Source organism: Giraffa tippelskirchi, chromosome 1 (genome assembly GCF_054371585.1).
Source record: "Giraffa tippelskirchi isolate mGirTip1 chromosome 1, T2T-mGirTip1v1.2.pri, whole genome shotgun sequence".
Classification (NCBI taxonomy): domain Eukaryota; kingdom Metazoa; phylum Chordata; class Mammalia; order Artiodactyla; family Giraffidae; genus Giraffa; species Giraffa tippelskirchi.
Genome location: NC_137275.1, coordinates 97,924,840 through 97,939,842, shown reverse-complemented (window position 1 = coordinate 97,939,842; position 15,003 = coordinate 97,924,840). Strand labels below are relative to the sequence as shown.

Here is a 15,003-nt window from a genome sequence, read left to right as displayed (position 1 = left end):
ATTAGTCCCAATTATATACTACAGGAACAGAGACCAAGATGGTCCATCTTCCATTCACCAAGTTCTGAAAGCCACAAATCTAGAAGTCATTCTTGATTTTTCTTCCTTTGTCCTTCCATCATCCTTCCCTCACTGATTTGGCCCTAAAAGTTCTAAGTCCAAAGCATACATTTGATCTATCCACTTCCATTTTTACTGCCACTAGATGGTAGTCCAAGCTACCATCATCTTTGACCCAAACTACTTCAGTAGCCTTAAAAAATCTGTTTTCATTTTTCATCTGTCTACAATCTCCTTTCTATACCAGTGATCTGCAAATGTAGTCCTGACAGCCTAGAGCAATGCAGGATAATTCGTTAGAATGCAAGAAGAAATGCCAGAAATTCTATTTATATTCATTTTTTAACCTCATCTAATTTAATTTCTATTTTGTATACATTTCTATAATTATTATAATTAATAAAATAGTACAGTGTATATACTTGAGCTCTTATTTTTCTTTTTTGCTTTCTGTTAAATTCATAGTCTAATAGATTCAACTTTCCACAGTTATTTACACAGTCATATATAACTAACAGGAGAAAGCAATGGTACCCCACTCCGGTACTCTTGCCTGGAAAATCCCGTGGATGGAGGAGCCTGGTGGGCTGCCATCTATGGGGTCACACAGAGTCGGACACGACTGAAGTGACTTAGCAGCAACAGCAGCATGTAACTAACATGTAGGCAGTTGAGTTTTTTTAATTAACATGTAATGCCTTTTGTTTAGATTCTCTTATTTTTTAAAAAATTTGAAACCATCTTGTACTTACAGAACATCTTCAAGTAGAGCACAATATAAGTAACTTTTTTTTCCTGAACCATTTGAGAGTTAATTGCTGACATGGTGCCCCATCATATCCAGTACTTTATTGTGTATGTCCTACAAAGATAGTTACCCACATTATCCAAAACACAGCCATCAAGAACATGAAAACACTATTATTCACATTTAGTTTTCAGACTGCATTTAGGTTTTGCCAGTTCTCCAACCATGTTCTTATTGTAACCATTGCAATTCAGAATCACATATTTCATTTATTCATCATGACTCCTCAGTCTCTTTCAAACTGGAAGTTTCTTAGTCTTTGTTTGCCTTATATAATCTTGATACTTTTGACCATTTTGGGCAAGTTATTTTGTAGAATGTCCCTCAGTTTGGTTTTCCCTGATGTTTGCTGAGGATTAGATTCAGATTATGTACTTTCGAGTAGAATGCTGTATAATCAATGCTATGTTCTTCTCATTGCATCTTATCTGGTAGCACATGATGCCAATTTGTCCTGATTACTGATTATGTTAACTTTGATCATTTGATTAATGTGTTAATTGAGCACTTCCACTGTGTGGTTTCCCTTTTCCATATATACAATTAATACGTGTTTTGTGGGGAGGTACTTTTATATCACACTACATATCAAACTTTTCCTATTATTCATATTAGTGTGAATTCAAGGTTTCCTATTCTGTGGGTGTAATTTATTACTATCACTGTTTATTTTGATGCTTGCATTTTCCCAGAGTTGGCCCATTAAGACTCCCTTAATTCAGGATTCTACATCTTTTTGATATATTCCCTTTTAGTCTTTGACTTCCTTGGTGGCTCAGATGATAAAGTGTCTGCCTACAACATGGGAGACCCAGGTTCAATCCCTGGGTTGGGAAGATCTCCTGGAGAAGAAAATGGCAAGCCACTCCAGTATTCTTGCCTGGAAAATCCCATGGATGGAGGAGCCTGTTAGGCTACAGTCCATGGGGTCACACAGAATCGGACACGACTGAGTGACTTCACTTCAGTCTTTAAGCCCTTCCTTAACTTTCTATGTATATTTCATTGTATTTATTTCAACAACAATTCAGGTCACTTAGATTACTTTGAATCTTCGTTATCCACTTTTAACTATTCCTCCTAGATAATAAACATGACTTCTATTTCTTTATTCAAATCGTGGATAATAATAATCAATGAGTTGAAGCCAAAGAAAGGGTCCAGTTGTGCTGTTTCAGAACCTACCTTCCAGACTGGGAATTCTCAACCAGTTAGTTAATGTTAATCAATGTGCTATTTTGTAATTTTTTTGAAGAATTATCTGACTGGCCTTCCAGTTGGTTGTTGCCAAGTCAATGTCACTGACAAGCCAAAAACTCGATCAAGAACTTCCCTAGATCCCAGCCATCTCCTTCCTGAGAAAAGAAAAGTTGTTAACATTCAGTGCTGTTCTCCATGACTGATAGTGCCAACTCCATCCAATCCCAGGGTTCAGGAACTCATACCTTCATTGCCAGTAGGATCTTTACTTTTAACCGACTTAATATAACAGCTCTGGGAGTAGGGGGAGAAACAAAACAAAACAAAAACTTATTCCTGGCACACATTATACACTCAGTAATATTGCTTAACTATGGAAATGAATAAATGTTGAAGATTAATGCAGATAAATTAATCCAAACTCTACATGGGTCTAACAGTAGCTGTGAGTATACACTAGAAAGTTTCCAAAGCCCAAAGTCTGGGTTCCAGTACAGAACTCAAAACTTACAGCTATAAAACTTAGGAAAGCCACTAAATTACTCTGAGTTTCAGTGTCCTTTTATTGTTGTTGTTGTTGTTAGATGGAATTAATAGATGGAACCCCCCTGCCTGTTCCGCACAGTTGTGGAAACCAGAGAAGATCATGTTAATGAAAATTTTCTCTTCGAAATTAGCTGTTATGAAAGAATAAGATCATTCTTATTGTGAATATGCAGGGCTGTCATCCAGTTGATTTTCCATTATTTTATAAGGAAAGAATCAAGGGCAGATTTTTCAAATGCCTATCATTTTCCTGGGGCTTCCTAAGTGGCTCAGTGGTAAAGAATTCACCTGCCAAGCAGGAGACGGGGGTTTGATCCTCTGTTGGGAAGGTCCCCTGGAGAAGGAAGGGCCAGCCCACTCCAGTATTCTTGCCTGGGAAATCCCATGGACAGAGGAGCCTGGTGGGCTACAGTCCAGGGAGTCGCAAAAGAGTCAGACAACTTAGCGACTAAACAACAAAATCATTTTCCTAAGCTATTTTCTTAATTCTCCTCATTTTTAAAAAGAAAATGAAGGTAACTTGGGAGGACTTTTCTTTTTGACCCTGCTTAATTTGCTTTAAAGAAAAATGCTCAAAAATTATCTACTTAAAAATACGTTCTCAAATTTTTCTAGGATCAGCATAAGCCTCACTATTTGGTTTATAAATTCTTCCTATCTTTAATTAGAAAGTTAGATTAACTTCTCAAGACTGACAGTATCTTTCCTCTGCTCCTTGATTTTTTAGAAGTGCTGGACTTAACTCTTGAGGAGACAGGAAGAGTATCCAGTTTAGCCTGTGTTGTTCAGGAAGCCGTATCACAGCCTGGTGAAGCAGGTTGGAGGAGGTGGGGGAATATCTCTGTATCTCTATTCTTCCATCTATAAAATGAATGTAAACAATCCTACTTCTCACTGTTGTAACGAGGACTAAACACAGTAAAGCATGTGAAAAGTCTGTCAGTTATAAAACTTGAAAGACATATGTTAGTAACATGATTCAGAACTCTGGAATAATATAGTAAAAGCTATCACTTATTGAATGTACTCTCCTTATCAGATTCTGTGCTCTCTTTCATTGCTACAGCAATCCAATATACATTATTATCCCTCTTTTACAGATGAAGAAATGGAGGATCGGGGGTTAAGTACTGCTCAAAGTCACACGGCTAATAAGCAGTCGAACAAATTCAAACCCTGATTTCTCTGACTCCCAAAACAAAACATACCCTTAACCCCTGCCTCTAATGCTGCATCAAACATCTATTTGGTCCCAGAGTCTTGAACTCAGCTTCCCTGGTGGCTCAGACAGTAAAGCATCTGCCTGCAGTGTGAGAGACCCAGGTTCGATCCCTGGGCCGGGAAGATCTCCTGGAGAAGGAAATGGTTTCCCGCTCCAGTACTCGTGCCTGGAAAATTCCTTGGACAGAGGAGCCTTGTAGGCTACAGACCATGGGGTCAAAAGAGTCGCACACGACTGAGTGATTTCACTTCACTTCTTCACTTCCCTGAAAGCTCTCTTCTGTTAGAAGCTGCTGCCAAACCTTTATATTGTTGATTCTAAGTTTTCCAATATGAAAACCATTCTATGCTGGAGTAGACAGAAACCACACAGCTGATTAATAGCTCTGTACTCTCTTCTGTGTCTGCCAACACTGTACCATTTCTGAAAGCAGCAGACCTCTTTACTACTCTCTTTTTGTGTGAACATTTTCTGTATTTTACACTTTTCAAAAGCCTCAATTGTCTTTGCCTTTAGTACTAGGTGCAGAAGTGCCCAGTTTTAATTAGAAAGACTTCAATTGGTTAGCTGTTCAATGAATTGAATAGATACTCTGGCCAACTACATTTTCTACATAAGATAATTAGTAACCCATGTCCACAAATCCTTCCCCACAGTCTCACAACATATAGATTTCTCCTTTTTCAGTTCAGTTCAGTTCAGTCGCTCAGTCATGTCCGACTCTCTGCAACCCCATGAACCGCAGCACACCAGGCCTCCCTGTCCATCACGAACTCCCGGAGTCCACCCAAACCCATGTCCATCTAGTCGGTGATGCCATCCAGCCATCTTATCCTCTGTCATCCCCTTCTCCTCCTGCACTCAATCTTTCCCAGCATCAGGGTCTTTTCCAATGAGTCAGTTCTTCGCATGAGGTGGCCAAAGTATTGGAGTTTCAGCTTCAACATCAGTCCTTCCAATGAACACCCAGGACTGATCTCCTTTAGGATGGACCGGTTGGATCTCCTTGCAGTCCAAGGGATTCTCAACAGTCTTTTCCAACACCACAGTTCAAAAGCATCAGCTTTCTTTATAGTCCAACTCTCACATCCATACATGACCACTGGAAAAACCATAGCCTTGACTAGACGGACCTTTGTTGGCAAAGTAATGTCTCTGCTTTTTAATAGGCTGTCTAGGTTGGTCATAACTTTGCTTCCAAGGAGTAAGCATTAATTTCATTGCTGCAGTCACCATCTGCAGTGATTTTGGAGCCCAGAAAACTAAAGTCAGCCACTGTTTCCCCATCTATTTCCCATGAAGTGATGGGACCAGATGCCATGATCTTAGTTTTCTGAACGTTGAGCTTTAAGCCAACTTTTTCACTCTCCTCTTTCACTTTCATCAAGAGGCTCTTTAGTTCTTCTTCACCTTCTGCCATAAGGGTGGTGTCATATACATATCTGAGGTTATTGATATATCTCCTGGCAATCTTGATTCCAGCTTGTGCTTCATCCAGCCCAGCGTTTCTCATGATGTACTCTGCATATAAGTTAAAGAAGCAGGGTGAAAATATACAGCCTTGACAAACTCTGTTTCCTATTTGGAACCAGTCTGCTGTTACATGTCCAGTTCTAACTGTTGTTTGCTGACCTGCATACAGGTTTCTCAAGAGGCAGGTTAGGTGGTCTGGTATTCCCATCTCTTGAAGAATTTTCCACAGTTTATTGTGATCCACACAGTCAAAAGCTTTGGCATAGCCTATAAAGTAGAAATAGATGTTTTTCTGGAACTCTCTTGATTTTTTGATGATCTAGCGGATTTTGGCAATTTGATCTGTGGTTCTTCTGCCTTTTCTAAAACCAACTTGGACATCTGGAAGTTCATGGTTCACATATTGCTGAAGCCTGGCTTGGAGAATTTTAAGCATTACTTTAATAGCGTGTGAGATGAGTGCAATTGTGTGGTAGTTTGAGCATTCTTTGGCATTGCCTTTCTTTGGGATTGGAATGAAAACTGACCTTTTCCAGTCCTGTGGCCACTGCTGAGTTTTCCAGATTTGCTGGCAAATTGAGTGCAGCACTTTCATAGAATCATCTTTCAGGATTTGGAATAGCTCATCTGGAATTCCATCACTTCCACTAGCTTTGTTTGTAGTGATGCTTCCTAAGGCCCACTTGACTTCACATTCCAGGATGTCTGGCTCTAGGTGAGCAATCACACCATCCTGATTATCTGGGTCTTGAATATCTTTTTTGTACGATCTTCTCTGTATTCTTGCCACCTCTTCTTAATATCTTCTGCTTCTGTTAGGTCCCTACCATTTCTGTCCTGTATTGAGCCCATCTTTGCATGAAATGTTCCCTTGGTATCTCTGATTTTCTTGAAGAGATCTCTAGTCTTTCCCATTCTATTATTTTCCTCTACTTCTTTGCATTGATCGCTGAGGAAGGCTTTCTTATCTCTCCTTGCTATTCTTTTGAACTCTGCATTCAAATGGGTATATCTTTCCTTTTCTCCTTTGCTTTTTGCTTCCTGTCTTTTCACAGCTATTTGTAAGGCCTCCTCAGAGAGCCATTTTGCTTTTTTGCATTTCTTTTTCTTGGAGATGGTCTTGATTCCTGTCTTCTGTACAATGTCACGAACCTCCATCCTTAGTTCATCAGGCATTCTGTCTATCAGATCTAGTCCTTTAAATCTATTTCTCACTTCCACTGTATAATCATAAAGGATTTGATTTAGGTCATACCTGAATGGTCTAGTGGTTTTCTCCACTTTCTTCAACTTCAGTCTGAATTTGGCAATAAGGAGTTCATGATCTAAGCCACAGTCAGCTCCCGGTCTTGTTTTTGCTGACTGTGTAGAGCTTCTCCATCTTTGGCTGCAAAGAATATAATCAATCTGATTTCGGTGTCAACCATCTGGTGATGTCCATGTGTAAAGTCTTCTCTTGTGTTGTTGGAAGAAGGTGTTTGCTATGACCAGGGCATTCTCTTGGCAGAATTCTATTAGTCTTTGCCCTGCTTCATTCTGTACTCCAAGGCCAAATTTGCCTGTTACTCCAGGTGTTTCTTGCCTTCCTACTTTTGCATTCAAGTCCCCTATAGAGAAAAGAAACATCTTTTTTGGGTGTTAGTTCTAGAAGGTCTTGTAGATCTTCAAAGAACTGTTTAACTTCAACTTCTTTGGCATAGACTTGAATTACCATGATACGGAATGGTTTGCCTTGGAAACGAACAGAGATCATTCTGTCGTTTTTGAGATTGCATCCAAGTACTGCATTTCAGACTCTTTTGTTGACTATAATGGCTACTGCATTTCTTCTAAGGGATTCCTGCCTACAGTAGTAGATATAATGGTCATCTGAGTTAAATTCACCCATTCCAGTTCATCTTAGTTCACTGATTCCTAGAATGTTGATGTTCACTCTTGTCATCTCCTGTTTGACCACTTCCAGTTTGCCTTGATTCATGGACCTAACATTACAGATTCCTATGCAATATCGCTCTTTACAGCATCGAATCTTGCTTCTATCACCAGTCCCATCCACAACTGGGTGTTGTTTTTGCTTTAGCTCCATCCCGTCATTCTTTCTGGAGTTATTTCTCCACTGATCTCCAGTGATCTCCTCTTTAAATATCCTCATTGTTTATATTGATAGGTGTTATCAGTTTGTCATGTGCTTATACAAAAGTTAGTGGTTTTAGAAGTTAATGTTTTAGATCTTGAACTGGATCAGGAACTATCAAGAGCAGTAATACTTTATGAATTTAGGACTAAATTATATTTATTAAAACCTTGTTTCTTTGGAGTTCATTACTGTATTCATTGTGAACTTCAGCAGCTAAATGATAAGCAGAGTAGACGGGGCCCATATGAATGCTGCCTGGACATTACTACAGCTTCTATAAACCTTCAGCCTGTTACTGCAATTGACACTTTGAAAGAACTCACAGTTGTATTATACTATCATTTGAACATTTAAAAATAAACTAGTCAATCCAAGGCGTATATAACATATTGGACTTTTAAGGTTCAGTTGATTTTTTTGAATTATTTTTTATCTCAATATAACTCTTTGTAATTTGATTACAGGAATATTTTGATTTTTGCACTAACCCTTTTTGCAAACTTCGTTTTCTCAGAATGTCTATATTTCCTATTCAAAACTTGTTTTGAACTTATATAATAAAACTATAGAATTAATCACTTTTAAGATGGCATGAACTAGTGGGCACATCTTGACCCAATTGAAAATTCATACACTTATGTGATAATAACCATTTTCTGGTGGGATAAAAGCCCTTGGCAAATATCCTTGGGAAGAGAACAATGCCAGAAATCAACATATATTTAATTTTAATGTATAGAAAGGTTACCTCAATTTCTTATACTAAATTGTAAGTGAAAGTAATTTTCTTAAAAAGAGACAGTGGGAAACATATGAAAGGATTAATTTCCTACTGTTTTAGGAAAAATATAATCTTTACTTAGCACTAGCTAAAACACTTTCTAAAATGGCTTTTCAACAACAATATATTGTGATTCAGAGAGGTTCTGTTTCTCACTACAGATATTTAACAGGTTTTGACAATCAAACAGGAGATTTTTATACAGTTTTATATGTATTTTTAGTACTTTCAAATTGGCTTGAAATAAATTATTCAGAAAAATGATTTAGGAGCTAATGTGAGGTCTGTAGGCCAAAAACAACAGTAACAACAACAGCATATTACCAAACCAAACTTGAGTCCCCTCACCTGGGTGCAGTAAAGCCAATCTACTGATACTGAGTTGTGGTGACGAAAAAAGTGTTAATTGCAGGGCCCTACGCAAAGAGTTTAGGCAACTAATGCTCAAAAACCCAAACTCTAAGATGAACATTCTTCTGATTTGTTGATGGTGATGTAATCAGGAATCAACATCTTCAACTTTCTGGTTCCAACTGGTTTGGGTTCTTTGTGCTTGTGGTCAGCATATAGTTAACTTCTTCCACCTGGTGAGGATTTCAGAATCTACAAAATAGCTAAAAGATAAAGCTCAGAATATTATTTATGGCCACTGAGGAGAAACTAAAGTTCTTTGACTTTGTTTAATGGCTAAGTTATTATTATTTTTTCATACTTGAATGTTTTCCTTTGTTTCTGCATTTTTCTCACTTCTTTGATTAAATATATTCTTTGGAATTTGGGGAAGGCCTAGAAGGGTATAGTTTTCCTACAAACAAGAAGCAAGAGAGGACATGGAAGTGTGGGAGTGGTGGGGAGGGGGAGCGTGGTCTGTCCTGAGAAGGCCCCATATGGTCCTTGTTGTTATTTTTGAGTCGCTAAGTCATGTCTGACAGCAGTATATCAGGACCTTTTCCAGTGAATGGGCTCTTCACACCAGGTAGCCAAAGTATTGGAGCTTCAGCTTCAGCATCAATCCTTCCAGTGATATTCAGGGTTGATTTCCTTTAGGATTGACTGGTCTGATCTCTTTGCTGTCCAAGGCAATCTCAAGAGTCTTCTCCAGCACCACAGTTCGAAAGCATCAATTCTTCGGCGCTCAGCCTTCTTGATGATCCAGCTCTCACATCCATACATGACTACTGGAAAAACCATAGCTTTGACTATATGGACCTTTGTTGGAAAAGTGATGTCTCTGCTTTTTAATACACTATCTGGGTTTGCTATAGCTTTCCTTTCAAGGAGAAAGCATCTTTTAATTTCATGTCTGCAGTCACTGTCCACAGTGATTTTGGAGCCTAAGAAATTAAAGTTTGTCACTGTTTCCATTGCTTCCCCATCTATTAACCATGAAGTGATGGGACCAGATGCCATGATCTTAGTTTATTGAATGTTGTTGTTTTAAGCCAGCTTTTTCGCTTTCTTCTTTCACCCTCATCAAAAGATTCTTAGTGCCTCTTTGCCTTCTGCCATTAGAATAGTACTATTTGCATATCTGAGATTGTTATTTCTCTCTGCAATCTTGATTACAGCTTGTAATTCATCCAGCCCAGCATTTTGCATGATGTACTCTGCACATAAGTTAAACAAGCAGGGTGACAAGCCTTGTCATACTACTTTCCCAATTTTGAACCAGTCCATTGTACTATGTCCATGTCTTAAATGTTGCTTCTTGACCTGCATACAGGTTTCTTAAGAGACAGGTAAGATGGTCTAGTATTCTCATCTCTTTAAGAATTTTCCACAGTTTGTTCTGATGCATACAATCAAAGGCTTTAGTGTAGTCAATGAAGCAGATTTTTTTTTCTGGAATTTTCTTGCTTTTTTATGATCCAAAGGATGTTGGCAATTTAATCTCTGGTTCTTCTGCCTTTTCTAAATCCACCTTGTACATCTAGAAGTTCTCCGTTCACGTACTGCTGAAGCCTAGCTTGAAAAATTTTGAGCATTGCCTTACTAGCATGTGAAATGAGCACAACTGTATGGTAAGATCCACAAAATCCTGCTCGGTTACAAACACTCTGAAATTTACATTCTTTCCTTTATCATGTTAGTTTGGTGCATCATATAATTAATTGAATGATTAAAGTTTATTCAAATTAATTATGTTATAAGAACTTTAAAAAGACTTTGAAATAAGTAGTGAAATCTTAGCTTCAAAAGTACTGATTTTAAGTGAAAATGCATTTCAAATGTTAAATGTGTAGTTAATTATGGCGGGACTTTTGGGTCAACAGGAGAAATACTGAATTGATCGTATTTTATTTGGGGTAGCATTTATCTTCATAGAAACATTATGTAATAGAAGAATCATTGTTTTCTGTGAAATCTCTCTTTTATCCTGCATTGACACATTTTTTATTCTTTTGTTAGGTATCAGATACACACCGGACTTCAACATTCTATCATAAGACCTACCCAACCCAACTGCTTACCTCTGGACAATGCAACCCTACCTCAGAAGCTGAAGGAGGTTGGATATTCAACACATATGGTTGGAAAATGGCACTTGGGTTTTTATAGAAAAGAATGTATGCCCACCAAGAGAGGATTTGATACCTTTTTTGGTTCCCTCTTGGGAAGTGGCGATTACTATACACACTACAAATGTGACAGTCCTGGGATGTGTGGCTATGACTTGTATGAAAATGACAATGCTGCCTGGGACTATGACAATGGCATATACTCCACACAGATGTACACTCAGAGAGTGCAGCAAATCTTAGCTTCTCATGACCCCAGAAAACCTATATTTTTATACATTGCCTACCAAGCTGTGCACTCTCCGCTGCAAGCCCCTGGAAGGTATTTTGAACACTACAGATCCATTGTCAACATAAACAGACGCAGGTATGCTGCCATGCTTTCCTGCTTAGACGAAGCAATTAATAACGTGACCCTGGCTCTGAAGACATATGGTTTCTACAACAACAGCATTATCATATACTCTTCAGATAACGGTGGTCAGCCCACAGCAGGAGGAAGCAACTGGCCCCTCAGAGGTAGCAAAGGAACCTACTGGGAAGGGGGGATCCGGGCTGTTGGCTTCGTGCACAGCCCACTCCTGAAAAACAAGGGCACCGTGTGTAAGGAGCTCGTGCACATCACTGACTGGTACCCCACTCTGATTTCACTGGCTGAGGGACAGATTGATGAGAACATTCAGCTGGATGGCTATGATGTCTGGGAGACCATAAGCGAAGGCCTTCGTTCTCCCCGTGTAGACATTTTGCACAACATTGACCCCATTTATACCAAGGCGAAAAACGGCTCTTGGGCCGCAGGCTATGGCATCTGGAACACTGCCATTCAGTCTGCTATCAGGGTGCAGCACTGGAAGCTGCTCACAGGGAACCCGGGATACAGTGACTGGGTGCCCCCTCAGTCCTTCAGCAACCTGGGCCCAAACCGGTGGCACAGTGAGCGGATTACCTTGTCAACGGGCAAAAGCGTGTGGCTGTTCAACATCACAGCCGACCCGTACGAGAGAGTGGACCTTTCCAACAGGTATCCCGGGATCGTAAAGCAGCTCCTCCGGAGGCTCTCCCAGTTCAACAAAACCGCGGTGCCTGTCAGGTACCCCCCCAAAGACCCCAGAAGTAATCCTCGGCTCAACGGAGGAGTCTGGGGGCCATGGTATAAAGAGGAAAGCAAGAAACAGAAGCCAAGCAAAAAGAAGGCTGAGAAGAAGCAGAAGAAAAGTAAGACAAAGAAGAAACAGCAGAAAGAGCGCTCGTTTCCAAACTGCCATTCAGGGATTTCTCGTGGATAAGTACACATTTTTTTCCGGTCTTCAGTTCAGTCGCTCATATGTCTGACTCTGCAACCCCATGGACTGCAGCATGCCAGGCCTCCCTGTCCATCACCAACTCCCTGTGCCTACTCAAACTCATGTCCATCGAGTCGGTGATGCCATCCAGCCATCTCATCCTGTCATTCCCTTCTCCTCCTGCCTTCAATCTTTCCCAGCATCAGGGTCTTTTCCAAAGAGTCTGTTCTTCGCATCAGGTGGCCAAAGTATTGGAGTTTCAGCTTCAGCATCAGTCCTTCCAATGAATATTCAGGACTTATTTCCTTTAGGATGGACTGGTTGGATCTCCTTGCAGTCTAAGGGACTCTCAAGAGTCTTCTCCAACAGCACAGTTCAAAAGATCCATTCTTCAGCACTCAGCTTTCTTTATAGTCCAACTCTCACATTCATACATACATGACTACTGGAAAAACCATAGCGTTGACTAGACGGATCTTTGTTGGATCCATTGGATTTTTGTTGGATCTCTGTTGGATTTTTCCTCTCTGGTTAAACTTAAATCACTGCCAAGTTTTTCACCAGTTTCTAGGTGAACCAGCAAATTTGGATCAATAGGATCCCTGCCATCAGCATCAGACAGTTTTCGTGTGTGCTACTCCAGAGACTTCTGCCAGCTGGAAAACTTGTGCTCAGTGCCAAAGGTGCTACTCTTGGGAGCCACGCTTACAGCAGAATGGGGATGTTTGTTTCTCTTGCTCCTTTAGAAAAGGTGGTCAGTGATGAGTTCAACTGTTGTGCTTCAGTCAGTTGACCAAACACTATGTTTTAAATTATAACATTGAACTTTAACCAGCAGTTGATGGACTGGTCTAATTTAATGGAAGTTACAGGGTAGCATGATTAAAAACCACCTTTGATAAGTCTAGTCAAAAGTTGCATCACCTCAAAGGCCTTGAAAAATGCTTGTTTCTTAGTGAATTTTTGTATTTCGATCACAGGACACTTGGGTTTTTTAAATGAATTCTATTTCCTACATTGTTTCCTTTCCTGTGAAAATAAGCTGTTTTCTCACATGTGAACAGCTTGCACCTCACTTTATCATACATGAGAGAATGGCAAATAAGAATGTTTCAGCACACTGCCAAAACGTGAATGTAACTTTTTTCTAAACACTTTAATAGAATGATGTTTCAACACAAAGTACATAATTTATTTTTACAGAAAAAATATTATTTTGTTTTCATAAAAATTTATACAAATGAATTTTAATTATTTTATTTTATTTTCTACATACCAATAGAAGAATTTTATTTCATATTGTTAAGATTATCAAGCACTGTAATACTATAAATTAATAGTGTGTGAATTTGTAGAATATAAAAATTAAAAAATGATAAACATCGTTGTTCAACCATTATTGTGAGTGTAAGAAGATGAATATATTCCTTACAAATTGCTTGGAAATTCAGTATTTGTATAGAATTGAGAGACAACTTTATTATTTCTATGATAAACACTTTATTTATGTATCTTAATTATTAAAATGACATATTTTTTAGCACCAGCAAATTGTGTGGCTTTTCTGATTTAATGTCTCTATAGAATTACATTAGTCATTTTAACAAACAAAAGTCTTTACAAATAGGCAAATGAATGTATGATTTGCTAACAAACATAGTAACATAAAATGGATTTTGCAAATAGGCGGTGTTTACAACTGGCTACTGCATGGAGAAGTGTTCTCTTGTTAATAAATAAGATTTATAATGACCTTACTCTTATACCAAGTGAGCATGGTGGGAAGATACAAAGAAGTGAAAGTATGGATCCTACCTAGAGTAGTTAAACATCTAGTTTGAAACTCACATATGCAGACATCATGAGGCAGATTAAAGGAGCATCATCTGTAATGAATTTTATCATGAGTGATCAGTGAGGACAAGTTGATATGGTCCCTGTCAGCCCTGGAGTTGTCTTTAAGGTGCTATCTCCTAATACTGCCTGAAAGTCTCAAAGTGTTTACATTTGAAAAATCTAGAGGTAGAACTATGATGTGTGATATTACAACTGTGATTGAAGAAATGTATGCAAATTTTTTGTTTATTTCTTGAGGTAACAATGGAATATTACTCAGCCATAAAAAATGAAATAATGCCATTTGCAACAACATGGGCAAACCTAGAGACTGTCATACTGAGTGAAGTGCATTAGACAGAGAAAGACAAATATCATATCATATTGCTTACACATGAAATCTTAAAGCATGGTACAAATGAACTTATTACAAAACAGAAATAGAGTCACAGATGTAGGGAAAAAATTTAGGGTTACCAAGGGGGAAAGAGTGAGGGGAGGGGTAAATTGGAAGATTGGGATTGACATATATACACTACTATGTATAAAATAACTAGTGAGGACCTACTGTATAGCAGAGGGAACTCTACTCAATACTCTGTAATGACCTATATGGGGAAAAAGATCTAAAAAAGGATATATGTTGATGTATAATTGATTCACTTCGCTGTACAGCAGAACCTAACATAACTTTGTAAATCAATTGTACTCCAATAAAAATCAATTAAAAAAAAAAAGAAATGTATGAGGTGATATTGTTGTTGTTTTAATGTCGCTAAATCATGTCTGACTCTTTGAGACCCCATGGACTGTCGCCCGCCGGGCTCCTCTGTCCGTGGGATTTTCCAGCAAGAATACAGTTTCTTGCCATTCCTTCTCCATGGGATCTTCCCAACCCAGGGATCGAACCTGTGTCTCTTGCGGCTCCTGCATTGGCAGGCAGATTCTTTACCACTGAGCTGCCTGGAAAGCCCATGAGATGGTATGGTCGGTTCAGTTCAGTCACTCAGTCGTGTCCAACTCTTTGCAACCCCATGGACTGGAGCACGCCAGGCCTCCCTGTCCATCACCAACTCCCGGAGTTTACCCAAACCCATGTCCATTGAGTTGGTGATGCCATCCAACCATCTCATCC

At 39.0% G+C, this 15,003-nt stretch overlaps 1 protein-coding gene across 7 annotated transcripts in view; it reads left to right on the top strand.

Annotated features, from left to right (window-relative positions):
* The window catches only part of ARSJ (arylsulfatase family member J), an 86,620-nt gene extending 72,009 nt beyond the window's left edge, over positions 1-14,611 (top strand). For 5 of the 7 annotated variants that reach the window (XM_081485273.1, XM_081485246.1, XM_081485283.1 and 2 more), the window contains one exon: positions 10,637-14,611. In XM_081485273.1, coding sequence (XP_081341399.1) covers positions 10,755-12,035 — 1,281 coding nt within the window. In that variant the 5' untranslated portion in view covers positions 10,637-10,754 and the 3' untranslated portion in view covers positions 12,036-14,611. Of the gene's footprint in view, positions 1-3,341; positions 3,442-10,636 lie in introns of those variants that run through there. The other 2 variants (XM_081485258.1, XM_081485301.1) reach the window with 2 other exon arrangements.
* Positions 14,612-15,003: the final 392 nt, after the last annotated feature.